Source organism: Hyalella azteca, unplaced genomic scaffold (assembly GCF_000764305.2).
Source record: "Hyalella azteca isolate HAZT.00-mixed unplaced genomic scaffold, Hazt_2.0.2 contig9815, whole genome shotgun sequence".
In the NCBI taxonomy this organism is placed as follows: domain Eukaryota; kingdom Metazoa; phylum Arthropoda; class Malacostraca; order Amphipoda; family Hyalellidae; genus Hyalella; species Hyalella azteca.
The window spans coordinates 10,061-25,575 of NW_025939875.1; the positions used below are offsets into that span (position 1 = coordinate 10,061).

Below are 15,515 nucleotides of genomic sequence, written 5' to 3' on the forward strand. Positions count from 1 at the left end.
TCACACCAAGCGAGGAAGAAGGACAATGCCAGTCCACTTGCGTACAATTCACTAAAACCTCATTTGACTTCCCGCCATATTGGCTCTGTGCATTCATGACTGAATAGGGGGCTTTCTACTATTGCCTCACAACCTCCATTGGCCAGTGCAACATCGAACGCAAGACAGAATTGCTTCCCAAATTTTGTGTAAATTTCTGAATCAAGGTACATAGTGTAATGAGGTTTTCTTCTTCGAGTGTGATTTTGCGGTTGGCCACAGTTGATTTATGACTGAAACTCTGATCAAAATTCCTTGCTTGACAATTCAAATCAGGAGAGAATATGTCTGGCTGGCTTCCGTCATATGCCTTGTCTGATTCGAAGATTTCCTTCCTCACTGACGAAGCTTCGGGCGACTCTGACCAAATATCCACCTGAAGGTTGCCATAGCTTGCTGGAACACTTCGACAGCATTCTCCTCTCGAAGATAATCCTGCAGTTAATGAAGAAAAGAAGGATTTTTATGACCAGAGTGAGGAAATTAAATTCGCCTAAGAATTTATTCGTAGCACCAAGATTGCATTTCCAAATGCACGAGAGGTTATTTCATGACTGTTAGGAGTTATTTTGTTTTCCTAACAATGATAGATACAAAATATGGAAATAATTCAATTATTGTGTCAATGCCACTGATAAAAAGATATCTGAAATCTTACCTGAAGATGAGGCAGCCATTTCAAATTATTGAAGAAAGAGACAAATGCCTTCTGAGCTGCTTCGCTGCTTTTTGTTAACAAAGCTTCTTGTAAGGGAGTGCTCCACCTTCCCGCTTGAAGGCACACAAGTTTGGAGAGGTCAAAAGCCTCACCTAGAACTTCGACAGCATCTGGTACAGATGTCTTCAGTCTTCATTCTAGTTCAAAGCGGAGTTTGCGTACAAAGTCAATGGCATCCTGCAGGCAGTCGCTTGGCTCTCGAAGAAGCCAAGAAACAGGGTTCCTGCTGTTAGTTGCTGAAGACGTGTCTACCAGCCACCCATTGACAAGAGCAACACCATTGTACTTTTCATCTTGAACAACTCCATTGACGCCAGCAGAATTGGGACACAGTCGCTTATTCAATCAAAAAGGTACACTGTGATCAACTGATTGTAAATTATTTTCCATCAATTCTAAATTGTCAAGTGTCTAGGCTGTGTCTAGAGTGTGTTCCTTCCATAGTGTTAGAGTGTTGTGCTCAGTAGTGTTGTAAAAATTAATGTACTGTGACAAGATCCTGTCAGAGATGCCAAAAATGTTACTGTGTCTATTGCAGGTGAGACAAACTCATTGTCTGCTTGTGGATTTAGAGGTAACTGTACAGTGAAAGGATAATGAAACAATTTCTTTATAAAATGAATTAGGGATCTTGTTCACAGTTAATCAAAACAAGTGACTGAAGTAACAAAACAAACTATGGGTAATAATGACTAATAAAAGCAATGTGTGGACTGTGCTAAAAGTGTACGTCAATCGGGGTAAAAAGGGACGGTTTTGAATGTTTTTGTTAATAACTTCTTACCATGAAACATTTCACAAACAAGTTTAGGCTCATTTTATAGCTCTTTGCGAGGGCTATCGAATGGCATCTTCAAAAATATTCCATATGCTATTTGTAAGGTGCTAGACACAATATAAAAGGCTCCTGAATTTATCTGGAAATGGGGTAAAAAGGGACTCTTGAAATAAAACTCAATTTTAAACGTTTGAAGCGTGCAGTGTACTCACCTATTACCAGCAGTACTCCTCTTCCTTTTAGATGTAATGTAACAACAAGGAGCTCAACAAGCTTCTTTAGGGAGTGACCATTGCATTGAGTGACCTGGATGTTAGGAGTTCTGCCTAACATCCAGGCTGTTCTGCTCCCCAAGAAGATTTTATTTAAAATTTAGATTATTGCTTAAATTTAAAATTTAAGCAAAAATCTTTGATTAACTCATATTTATTTTAACTGTGGCCTTTGCTAACGGAGGATCTGCTGTAAATGTGTTTTAGCCAGGTTGTCCCTAATTACCCCAGGGGTTGTCCCTAATTACCCCGGGGGGTGTTCCTTATTACCCCATCGCGCAGAAATGGCTGCCATTTTTTTTTTTGAATGAGAAAGGCTAATTCCGTCAACTGCATTTTCAAGCCAACACCTGTGTGCAACTTTTATGTAAGTAAAAATTTTTAATATGGTGAATATTTTTTTTGCTCCAGACATTAGTAGAAGTACCGTCAACCGGGGCAACTCGGGACTGGCGGGGCAACTCGGGATGCACCTCTGACACATAAAACAGTCATAGTAGCGAAACTAATTGGAATATTGCTAAACTAAATATAGTGGCCTAAACAACAACATTTTTCCTATCTATGTAGTATAAAGGAAGTCGAAAAATATACAACATTTACTAGCTTTGAAAAATTCCTGAAAAAAATGGTGAAAAATGCTATTTTGAAAAGTTACTTCTGCTAAGGTCTGTAGCAAAAAAAATATTTGCCGTATTAAAAAATTTTACTTACATAAAAGTTGCACCCAGGTGTCGGCTTGAAAACGTAATTGACAGATTTTGCCTATCTCAAGATAGCCCTCGCAAAGAGCTATAAAATGAGCCTAAACTTGTTTATGAAATGTTTCATCGTAAGAAGTTATTAACAAAAAACGCTAAAAACCATCCCAAGTAGCCCCGGTTGATGGTACTTTTCCAAAATCACACTATTCACACTTTTTTTCAGTGTTTTTTTTTTGGAGATAGTAAATGTTTGATTTCTTGACTAGCTTTATACATAATAGATAGTATAAATGTTGAAGTTTATGCCACTATTTTTAGTTACACATTATTTTGATTATTTTAGCTGCTACAACATTTCTATGAAATGTAGGACACGTGTCCCAATTTACCCCGCCTGTCCCTTTATACCCCGTATGACGGTACTAGAAATTAGAGCATGGGCAGGCGGAGGTGGTGCTAGTGCCAGTCAACTGCAAAGCATAACTAAAATTAATTTACTAGAATTGGCTGATATAATACTTGATAAGGCTTGGAACATGAGAAATATTGTAAGGTAACTTCACCACTCATGACTATTTGAAGGCCACTGAAGGTGATAAAACATGCTTGAATCATTAATTAAGGGGAGCATCTAGGGTAAAATTTTGGATTTAGGCTTTTCCGGTTTTTAGTCTCATCTTAAAGCTGACATTCTGATCTATCCAACAGTACCAAAACCATCTCTGTACGTTGATTTATGCGTTCACGACAGATCATGAAAGGGAGAGTGGCGGGGGGGAAAATCGAAAAATTTTCGAAAAATTTACAAAAAATGCTCCCACACCCACAAAAATGAGAAATCCTAAAAACCCTCGTGTTGCGTTTTAGATATGGTCTTTACGCATCAAATGATATGTGTCTCAATGTTGTAGCTTGAAAATCCTAGGAGGAGATAGGTTTCTACGGTACCTCCTCTTTTGGCCGTTTTCTAAGAATTTCACGTTTTCTTTCATTTTTTTCAAAAAATTTACATGAACAAAAATGTCTTAGAATTCTATTTTACATATGTGTACCAAGTTTCAGAGTGATCCGTTTGTAAATAGCCGAGATAAATTTTACCCTAGACGCTCCCCTTAATGGAACAGGAATCAGAATCGTTAATGAAGCTACAATGAATAAATTAAAATTTGAAGCTTAAAACTCTAAACTTATTGACTGTAGATAACTAACTGAACAAATAATATAACTCGACTTGAAAAAATGTTGATGAATCATAGTGGAACTTTAGGAAAAGCACCAAAAACCATGGGACAGAATAGCTAGCACAGACTAAATGAATACATATTACCAGCACAGAACAAAATGCTCATTCAAATAAACCTTGCAATGACAGCAGTTACATGAAAAAAACAAAAGCCTCAATTCAAAATTGTGAAATGAAGCTTAATTAAGACAAGTTAAGAAAGACTTCAGCAAGACATTAACACTAAGGCACCAAAACATTATTTTACTTTTGGCCTGAAGGGATAGACTATCATCCAACTCACCTAGGCAATGGTCCTTCTAACTAGTAATAATAGCCTTCTGAATTCCCAATTGATCAGAAAAATTACCACAGCTTCACATTAAAGGTAATGACACTGGCATTGGAATATTAATTGGTGCTGGAAAAAGATGCAAGAAATACATTGCATAGTTAATCATGAATAATTGGTTAAAATTTAGGTAAATGGGTGAAGGCAGTAATGGATGTGCTAAAACCTTGCTTAATTAAGCCCCCTGTATCAGTGCAGCCTCTGGCTATCCTGAGTGCTGCATCCTGAACTGTTTGAAGTTTGTTCATGTGTGTGGGTGATATGATTGGTGACCAGGATGAGTTTACTATATGTCACACATCCAAGTCAGGCCTGCGTTCTCCTCAACATCCCTCGCTAGTAGCAACAGAGAGACTGCCCACACATGGGGAGCTGCAGGCCAGCAGCACTAAAAAATTTGGGCTTCAGTTCCCCCTTTTGGGTGACAGGGAAAAGTTGACTGTCCATTTGGGCCCTCATCCAGGCTGCGCTCTAAACGCTGACAGCAATTGGAGCATTTCAATTCATTCCTTCCATACATCCAAGCACCAATTCTCTGATTATTGTGGAAGTCTAAAAGCTTGTGCTTCATGTCATAGCATTTTAGCTTGCACAATACACATGCATGACTGTTATGTCTGGTTTTCATTTCTTTGTCTAATTTTGTCATTGGACAAAATTTTTTTTTGTTTTACTATGGCAATGAATCTTTAGTGGGTACACAGAATTAGGGGTGTTTAACCAGTTTATCTGATACATTGATTCCAAACCAAACATTATTTCTGGAGCTGTGAGTTTATTTACCTTTCAGCAGTGAAATACATTTCACCCATGAATTCATTTATGAATCATGAATTCATGTTCCTGTTACTGCAATGATGAGGAAACATTGCTTAAATTTTGGATTATTTTTGGCTAATTAAAATGCTTCTTTAGTTGTAACATGACATTATTTTCTCCCTGCAGCTGAGCTAAGATTATCAATTGGAAAGAAGGCAAGGAAAATCAATAAACCATAAAAGGATGAGAAATAATTAATTTCATTGAGGAAAAACATTCTAGTCAATGAAAATAGTAACCCAGCAGGGCAGGTGAAATAACTTTGATCTTAGTTTTCATGTATGACCATTTTATCAGAGATGATGTGCTCCCAATATTCTCCAATGAAAACATGTGGCTGATTTTAGCTGATCTTTTATCAACATTATTTTTGCAAGTTTTATTTATTTTAAGTAGATTCTTCAGCTTGATAGTTATGAATAAAAATTCAGCTGTGCATATGTATTCAGCATGTAAATTCAGCTGTGCTGCCATTTTTTTTGTTTTAATCAAGGGTTAAATATTTTTAATATACTTGTAGGTATTGAAAATTCTAATAATAAATGAAATATAGACCCTTAAACTATCAGAATAGATAAACCTGTATAGAATTATTCTTAATCTTACAGAATAAAAACCGGAACAAAATACTGTTGAATCTTGTGCTGAAATCAGGTTTTCTGGTCACAATTGACAGAGATCTGCAGAGAGTGAACAGCAGTCCTAATATTCAATCTGCATTTCATCCTTAAATCTAGTATTTTCACATCATGGCTTATCCAAAGATTCAGTTTGCATCCCTTACTGTAAATTTAAAACCTGCCTTGATTGAAAAGATTCAAGGTTTGCAAGGAATAGTGCTTGATCTCCACCACGCTCAGTTTAATGAACAGTGTACTCACTTGGTGGTTGAGAATGATCACATTAGGCCAACTGAGCGCCTTTTGGCTTGTTTAGCTGCAGGTATGTTCATTAATTATACCCTTGTATAAATCAATAAACAAGAAATTGGAATGAAGTTTAATATATGGAATATTTTGGTCCTAATCAAATAACAATCGAGAAAATAATTTCTCTTTATCTATAACTATCCCTCTAATTCACATATATTTCTACTTCAAAGGCATATGGATTGTGCGCATGTCTTGGGTGGAGGCTAGTTATTTATTGGGCCATTGGGTGCCAGAAGAACCTCATGAGTGCATGGGGGGCCATGGAATTCCACGATATCACAGACTGAGAGCTAAAGCTGCAATGGAATCTGCTGGACGAGGATGTGCATTGCCTGGCTTGATTGCTAATAACACTTCCAGCATTGACAGCATCAAACATCGTGGGATCTTCTCGGGCTGGACAATGTATGTTCATGTCAAACAATCATCTGACAGCAGATCATTTAGAAGGTAAGCTGCCATCATGCAGAGTATGGTTAATTTTCATCTATCTGAATCAAGTTATTGAATAAATTATTTATCAAAGAGTTGTACATGTAATCTTATTCTTTATGAATATTTAATGTTTGACTATTGACTTAGATGCCTCATGTATTTTCTCCAATGTGAGAAATGTGTTTGCTTAGTTTGGTAATTTATTTCTTTGTCCATAAACAGAGTATTGTCAGCTGCTGGAGCTGAAGTTGTGAGTAGCTCAGATTTCCCACGTTCCCGAGATCGTCTGAATCTAGTGCTGTGTGATAATGAAAGCATTGCTGTGCTAAGACCTCTCCTGGGTCCAGGCACACTCATTGCTCATCACAATTTCTTGAGGGATATACTGCTATGTGTGAGTTTATCTGTAAATAAAATAGATCTCTGACTTCAATTCTTGTGAATTTTGATCAAACACTACTATTTACTTGTGCAAAGTTCAAATGTTCTGAAATAAGTTGATGTTTTCATTTTTTGTTGATGTTTCAAATATTGTTGGAGTATAATCTCAAAGTATTGGGAATTTAAAATTATTCATTGGGTTACAGTTGTGATTAATCTGCTTCCTATTGGCTGTCACTTTGTTGGACATTATGCTATTTTAACTAATTTTATTAGAATGTGGTAATTTTACTGATAGATGATCAATATGTTATTGAAAGACCTATTTTTCTCTCAGCGCCATGATCCAGCTAAGATTCAGCCATATCTCTACACAGCCCATGGTAGGCCAAGTAAGTATCCTAGAATTTAATGATGCTAATTTAATTGAATTAGTTCTTGAATTTTACTGAATAGTACACTAAGCAGCAGCCCAAGTGCAGTTGGCTGCTGTTCACTAAGAACGCAGTTGAGCTTCTTCTTTGAAGTTTTGGCATCAAGGTCTCTTTGATTTTTGCTGTGCACACTTGTATTCAAATTGCATTGCCAAGTGATTTTGCTATTATTTTTCATTCATTTTATTCTACAAAATTTACATTGTTCTGATACATATAGGTATACAATTTTCCTAGTAACATGATTATATCCTTAGCTTGCTACTGATTTTTTTGACAGATATGCAGAGTGCTGGATCGGCTGATCAACCTTTGGTGAGTGAGCTTTCCATAATATATTCTGATTAGCCTAAATAGTTACCTATTGAAGAATGACTAATTGCTTTGCATTATAATAAGATGGTCATTTTAGTTAATTTCTTTCAATTTTAAACAGATTCTGGATTAAACAGATCTTCATTCACTCCAAGGAAGTCAACCCCTGTCACAGCAACTACAGCTCGTCGCCCTACAGCATTACTGCGGTGTAATAGAATTCAAAATAATGGTTCGATCACAGAATATTTGTCTCCGTCCAAACCTCCCAACAGAGTACAAGAAATCGTCATTTTAGATGAAGCTGATGATGCTACCCATGCTTTGGTGAATCTAACTAGTGAGGCAATTGTCAGGCAACAATGTTGATACCATTTGTCCCTTGATATTTCCTGATTGATGTCTTCCTTGTTGAAAGATAAGATCCTTCACATGCGATATGTTCATGAGCATTTCCTTGTATTAGCCTTTCCTGTTCATCAAGTTACGCCCTTGGTGACGTCAATTAGCGTAGCTATATGAGCTCTGCCCAAACCAGGAAACTCAGTCTTGGGCGAGGAGAGCTACGGTATACCCCATTGCTCCTGTCCATGTCAAACAGGACAGTAACTATAAATTAACGTCAGAGTAGAAGATACACTCTAGACTTATCCCTACTTCAACTGGACGCCGAAGACATCAGTGTTAAAGCTCCAACTTATAAACTTATTAACCAATTATCCTAAACTGTAAGCCGAACTATAATCCTAAAAGTATATTATATAATCGTTTACGCTGTCCCTCTATATCCTCGGATCCAGCTACAACCGAACCACCCTCAGGTCATACTTAACTACGATTAAATATCAGAGTTGCATAGAAAAGCAACCTGTTACACAATTCTACCACAGAAATTGTTCTCCGATATTATTGTAGTCAGTGATGATGAAGAAGACAACCACCCTTCAAAAAAATTGAAACATACTTAGTCTACCAGTACAACACCTAAAACAACGTATACTACCTCTACTGGAATTGATGATGAAATTGAAGTGCTGGAAATTTTGACACAGCCTTCTGGGCTAAATTCTCATAGAAGAGATTGCAGCTACTTGGGCGAGTCTTCTAGCAGATCAGGAATTTTAAACTTGCACGATGTGAAGAATGAAGATGACTGTTGCATAACTGAAGTGCAAAAAAATGTAGCAAAGAGCAGTTTTTTTAATAACCTGCCCAAAGCTCTGTTTGACTCAAAGCCATCTGTAAGCCAGCTCAATCTAAAGACTGAAGACGTTAATTTGAAGCTAGGGCTGCTCAAGTTTGAGAAAGACCTCCAAAAAGTACTTGCAGCACATAACTTGGGATCTGCTTCAGCTAACCCAATTTCTTCCTTGAAGTTGGAAACTCCTGATGCTGAAGATGACAAGAAGTTTAATGTTAAATTAGAACCTCTCAAGATTGAGTTGGCCACAAAAGAAAATGCTGAAGTAAACAAAGCATTAGATTTGCCTCTTAATGGTACCATCCCTCCTCTGACGTGTTCCAGTCCTGCTTCAGCTCCTGCTCCTCCTTGCCAGGCACCAACTGAAGGCCTTGTCAATACCTCTGTTGATTCGTCGTTGTCTATGTCTTCCAATTCAGAAAATGGTTTCACCGGAGGAAGAATTCCCCATTGGTTAACACGCAATATGATGGGGAAATTTTTGGAAAGAAGTTATTCTTGTCGTGAAATATTTGGAAGTTCTCTTGACTGTTGCTTCCCGACTCAGCTTGATCCTGTGCTTGCTCCCTACTGCAGAGTTCAAAAAAGCACTGAAGCCAGTCTTTACTGTGCCAGTGTCCATCAGAGCAAACTACTGGGCTTTAAAGTTAATTCTACACCCGCCACAACGCCCTCGTCTATAAACTCTGAACAATCCTTATGTGGGAGCCAAAAAGTAGACAATGAGCAGTCCCTTTCCACAGCTCCAAATTGCAGTAATGTAAAAGGATGCGGTGTCAATGAAAATGAAATTGAAGTTGTGATTAATAGTTTGCTGTGGCTCAGACTTTCGGTAACTCCTCTGCATTTCCCCGACGCTGAAATGATTGGGGATATGCTGTCGCGATATGTTCTAAACGTATGTATATACATAACTTGCAGTCTAAATATTAATAATAGTATTGAGTATTCTAATTTTGATAATAATTCACCAACATGTATTTTTTGTTTCTAATTCAGTTACTTGATTCTAAGCTCGATATGTAACCAGCTGAGATGTTGAAAAAGAATTTTATGAAATAACTGACCTTATATTAGATGCAAGCTTTTTTTCTAATTACGTAAATGTACATGCGTGGAATATTCATTGGAATTGTAGCTCTTATTTGTGTTGCAGTGTGGCACAAGTCGCGTGCAATCGCAAGCTCTGTCAGTGGCTCACCACATCTTGGCCCTGATGCCGCCTTCGTCGGCCACGCGGGACTACTACACCGCGCTGTTGCGCGCCATCGTTACGGCTGCTCCTGGTCAATGCAAGAAGGTCTCTTGTTCTTTCATCTAGGAAAATATTGTTAATATACCCATTCTTTCGTGGTATTCTGGTGTTAATAATGTTCTGATGCTTATTTTGTGGATTTCTTTGTTGTAGGTTTTACTTTTAAGCCTGGTAATTCAGAGATTTTCGCTCCTGTTAGTTTATTGAATGGACCCGCCTGCTGGACGAAAGGGAGCCAGTAGACGCAGTGTACCTCGATTTTGCCAAGGCATTTGACAGTGTCCCACATGAGCGGTTGTTGCGTAAATTGAAGTCTTTGGGAATTGAGAGTAATGTACTCAAATGGATCAGAAAACTCTGAACAATCCTTATGTGGGAGCCAAAAAGTAGACAATGAGCAGTCCCTTTCCACAGCTCCAAATTGCAGTAATGTAAAAGGATGCGGTGTCAATGAAAATGAAATTGAAGTTGTGATTAATAGTTTGCTGTGGCTCAGACTTTCGGTAACTCCTCTGCATTTCCCCGACGCTGAAATGATTGGGGATATGCTGTCGCGATATGTTCTAAACGTATGTATATACATAACTTACAGTCTAATTTTTAATAATAGTATTGATCTAGTATTTTAATTTTGATACTAATTCACCAACATGTATATTTTTTTGTTTCTAATTCAATTACTTGATTCTAAGCTCGATATGTAACCAGCTGAGATGTTGAAAAAGAATTTTATGAAATAACTGAACTTATATTAGATGCAAGCTTTTTTTCTAATTACGTAAATGTAGATGCGTGGAATATTCATTGGAATTGTAGCTCTTATTTGTGTTGCAGTGTGGCACAAGTCGCGTGCAGTCACAAGCTCTGTCTGTGGCTCACCACATCTTGGCCCTGATGCCACCATCGTCGGCCACGCGGGACTACTACACCGCGCTGTTGCGCGCCATCGTTACGGCTGCTCCTGGTCAATGCAAGAAGGTCTCTTGTTCTTTCATCTAGGAAAATATTGTCAATATACCCATTCTTTCGTGGTCTTCTGGTGTTGATAATGTTCTGATGCTTATTTTGTGGATTTCTTTGTTGTAGGTTTCACTTTTAAGCCTGGTGCTTCAGAGATTTTTGCTCCTGTTAGTTTATTAGTAGTGCGATGTGATATCAGTAACATTTTCCAAATCTAAAGGTATTGCAAACGCGAATAGCCCCTACGGATATACAGTGCTCTATTATTCATGAATTGTGGAAATAATGACTCAAAGTGACACAAATTTTTTGAAATGTAGCAAAATTTTTGGTTCTAATTGTTTTTCTTTTCATATCTCAGGAAGTGCCTATGGGAGATTCGGCGTGGACGCTGCTGGAGCGCGTGGCATGCTTGCTTGGTGGTTCATCTTGTGAATTTTTCCCTCAAGACGAGCTGCACCGTCAACAAGTCACTTACGAACTCTGGCAATGTCAACAACACCTGCTTGATCTTTTGGCTTTTGTTTTAAGTGTCTTGGACCTCGACATGTGCGCCTGGAAAACGTGAGCAACTTGCGACTTCTGCTAGGTTTCATTATGTTACTAGACTTACAAGTTAGATCGGTCATTTAAACTTTTTGAGATAAAATGGCCGCTGTTTAAGTAATTGTCTATAAAATTTCATTTATGTGGGTGAACCCAGATGAATATTACTAAATTATGAAACGTTGGATATTGAATTATGATGTAGAAAAACATCGTCAATCTGATTACGTTTATATGATTTTACTTTCCTTGCACTGACAGTAGTAGATGACATTGAGGCTATTGTATTTCCCAGATATGCCAGATCCACGGCCGCAACGCCTGTAGAAGAGCTCATCAGCTATCGGCTAGTTTTTGGCTACTCGACAAACCCAGCAGTGCTGCCCAAATCTGCCCTGAAGACCTTGAAGCTCTGGCTTAGTCTCACTCCCTGCGCCACCCAGTTTCAGTCTCTGCGTATGCTCAGGCTTACCTGCTCAGTGAGTGCTTATATTGGACTTGAGTTTTTTTGCTGGACGTATCCTTCAATGCTAATGGTCGAACATTCCTAAAGTTGAGCATGCATATCACATTCAGTCTAATAGATACATACCTGAAACGGGGCTATAATTTGGTTTGTTTTTACTTATGATTTTTATTTGATTAAACGGCTATTAATAACGATTGGATTGTTGAATGTTAGCTTGGAGTTACATTCTTCTTACTCGTCTGGATCAAATTTAATTTTTTTTACAACACTTCTCTTTAACTTCACTTTTTGTTTGTCTGTCTGCTACAAATCTTATAATCAATATTTACCACACTTCTACCTCTCCAATCGATCTGAAATTTGGCACACTTTTTTTCAAAAATTTTTTTTTTCAATATTGAAAAAAATTGAAAAAATAATTTCGTCTCCTACAAATCTTATAATGCATATATGACACAATTTGACCTGTCCAATTGATTTGAAATTTTGCACAATTGCATAAGGTCAGAGACAATACATGAATCAATTGACAGAATAAATAATTTTTGAAATTTACAAAATTTTGATACATCTTAAAAAAATTTGAAGAATAATTTTTTTTTCAATATTTGAAAATGAAATTAGAAATTCATTGTACATGTGTAACATCCCAGATACTGGATTGTTCAGAAGTGTTGTCTTTAAAAAGCAATTTTTAAAGGCATATTATTGGTATTTTGGTTGTGCTTGTCTTTACAGATACCACTGGAATTAGAATCATTCTGGGTATGTTCAGCTAAACCATTCTCAATTTTTGAGTACATAATAGGTAATTATGTTTGCATATAAAAAAGGTGATTTTCTGAAGGAGCTGCCATTCTACTGTTGGGTAACAGCTTCTTGAACTCGTAATTTGTATATCTTTACAGAGGTTTATAGCGCTTATGCTTGAGCTGGTGTGGCTATATCATGGTCAGCAAGCTCCTGTTAAGGCAGAAAAGATGGAAGAGTTGCTCGCTGGAGCGCTTTCCGTCCAGGACAGTCGCCTCGCACCTCTCGTCACCGCCATGACTGTCGAGATCAAAGGTATCTGGAGAAGGCTTCCAACAGCAAGCTCCTGTTAAGGCAGAAAAGATGGAAGAGCTGCTCGCTGGAGCGCTTTCCGTCCAGGACAGTCGCCTCGCACCTCTCGTCACCGCCATGACTGTCGAGATCAAAGGTATCTGGAGAAGGCTTCCAAAAGCGCTACTTATAAAGCATTGCACTGCTTGAAATATTACTTTGAGATCTTTATTATGCATGTGCGGTTGGGTGGCCTTCATGTGTCTTAAGTATAACACATAAATTATATCTCTTGTTTGCAGGTATGAAGTTCGTCAAGATCTACAACCTCGTACGGGAAGTTCCAGTATCTCGCCACCGTTATTTTCTCTCGAATTTGTTGCTCTCGATCTACTCACCCGCGAGCAGCAAAAACAACAACAATGAATCCGTGCCCGTTGTTATGGGCGTGGGACTCAGTGTCCTACAAAACATGGTAAACCTGAAATGTTTTTCTGTCGATTTACATCGTCAACATAACTACTTTCGAGATGTTGAAGTAAAAATAAATATTTCCATAGTGTGTTTGCCTTTTTGGAAAATAAATGAATTCCAAAAGTTTGGAGATTAATGGAACCCTTCTTTTCACATTAAAGAACTTTCCTCGCGCGAAAGTTCTTAATATTTCTAATTAATGTACTGATTAGCGTGCTATGCACACTGTGTTTTATTCTTTTAATGTGTTTTATATTTAAAAATGTTGTTCATAAAATGATTTTTCAGATAAAAGTTCTTTCTGACGAATGCTGTGCCTGCCGTGATTCCACACGCGGCGAAGGGACCATGTCGGTAAATGGGGAGGCAAATTGCTGCACTGGTCGCCAGGTTGACCTCAACCACAAGGAAAAAGTCTCTGTGTTATTTCAAAAAATCATGTCGTACATTCAATTCACAGGAGCCATTCATGTCGTGAGACGAGCCACAATCGAAAGTCTCAAGAAGAAAGTCAAGTTATCCGCTAATCATGACAGAAGAGGGAATTCTCTTTCAGAGAATGATTGTTCTTTCGGTTCTAGAAGCAGTAGTTGCTCTTCTGATTGCCAAGATCCTCCACAACTCGCTGATGAGATTTTCTATGATGTTTATGGTAGAGCTCTCGCTAAGGATTATTTGACCGCGTGCACTGCGCGATTTTCTTCAGATCGCAAAATGATGATCGGTAAACAGCGTACATTTAGTGAACTCTTGGAGTGTTGTGAACACATTTTCATGTTGAAGATGCCTCTTGTTCTTCTGTACTTCAAAATTTAGTCATGGAATTAGTGAATAACGGAAATTTAGTGCATAACGTTACCATTAATTTTATTATTTCATGAGCATAGGATCTGATATTGTTCATTCCTAATCTTAGTTTTGTTATATTTTTGCCCTTGTAGTTGCCGCTCTTTTGCAAGGGTTCGATGTATTAATATTTACCAGCCAATCATTTTCGTCTTAATACTACTTATTTAGTATACATTCTTCATTGTATATTTTAGGTTTATGTTACTGAAAGTGAAAGGTCAGTTTAATTTTAATGCTGGTTCTAAACTTTTAGTTAGTTATGCATTTAGAAAAACAGTTTTGTGCATGATTGCAAACTTTAAATCGTTTGTCCGTTATTTTCGTTCCTCGACTAGTCACAAGCCTGTATTGGTACTGTAATACTCTAATTTTCTTTAGAACCTAATAAGAACAGTCAAGTTATTTTTCAAACTGCGTTTAATTGTTTTCCACTCTTCCTGCTTGCTTGTTGAGAAATGTTCGGAAAAAAGCTGAAACTTGTTAATTGTGCTGATTGCTGTACTTGTTTTGAATAGTTCTTTTCGATCTTAATGTATCAATTTATAATAGCGGTTTCAGCGTTCATTAGGCCTTGAACCTGTCGTCGATTCAGACGATTCTCAACATCGCAGAACATTCACATTTTGTTGCGGGTCTCAAACACGCAACTCACTGCTTCCAAAGTTCCATAGTGCCTTTCCTCATCACCCGGACCCGGCCTCCACGCCGCTTCAGACCTGATACTGGCACACAGTTGGGTTCAAACTTACACCTTTCTGCTCCAACCTTAGTACTCTTAACTGAAACCACCGGGCCCCTCCTCCTCCCCAGTCTAATTGCTATGCTAATAGCGCACTCTAATTTGTCCAAATATTGACCTCGCATTAAGGTCATTCAGTTGAAAATGTATCCTCAAACTGAATCGGTGACGGTGGTCTTGCGTCAATGCCTTCAATAGAAAGTTATTTAAGGCTTAGCAGATCAGGCTTCCAGCTGCGCCCCACACACAATGGCGCATGTGATTGAAATATGGAGAAGTGGACCAATTAATTCTATTCCCTTGAGGTGCGATATGTGGTCCGCAATGAATTTCAGCACGAAGAATTAAAATTGTTTATGTATAATCGTCATGCGTAATATAGATAAAAATTCTGTACAAAAAATCTTAAGTGGTTCTAGTCGAACTATTGCACATTTGAATTCACATACCTCAAATTTATTGTCACTTAGAATCCGTGAAACTCCACGATAAAGTAGAATTCTGCCGAGCCTGATATTTGAAGTAGAAATAACTTGACGATAATGCCATCTGATAATACTTTCCTTGTGTATAAACGCCT

General features: G+C 37.8%; 2 protein-coding genes across 2 annotated transcripts; both read left to right on the top strand.

Moving 5' to 3' along the window:
- The first annotated feature begins 5,477 nt into the window (after window positions 1-5,477).
- Window positions 5,478-7,809, top strand: LOC108677415 (DNA topoisomerase 2-binding protein 1-like). The gene is made up of 6 exons (XM_018165633.2): window positions 5,478-5,846; window positions 6,007-6,286; window positions 6,494-6,665; window positions 6,990-7,044; window positions 7,367-7,401; window positions 7,523-7,809. The coding sequence occupies exons 1-6, from the start codon at window positions 5,654-5,656 to the stop codon at window positions 7,532-7,534; spliced, it is 747 nt and encodes a 248-aa protein (XP_018021122.1). The 5' UTR covers window positions 5,478-5,653; the 3' UTR covers window positions 7,535-7,809.
- A 575-nt stretch (window positions 7,810-8,384) lies between these two features.
- On the top strand, window positions 8,385-14,747 carry LOC108677424. The gene is made up of 8 exons (XM_018165642.2): window positions 8,385-9,303; window positions 10,230-10,426; window positions 10,692-10,835; window positions 11,179-11,381; window positions 11,659-11,842; window positions 12,741-12,897; window positions 13,176-13,348; window positions 13,636-14,747. The coding sequence occupies exons 1-8, from the start codon at window positions 9,006-9,008 to the stop codon at window positions 14,161-14,163; spliced, it is 1,884 nt and encodes a 627-aa protein (XP_018021131.1). The 5' UTR covers window positions 8,385-9,005; the 3' UTR covers window positions 14,164-14,747.
- The last annotated feature ends 768 nt before the right edge of the window (window positions 14,748-15,515 follow it).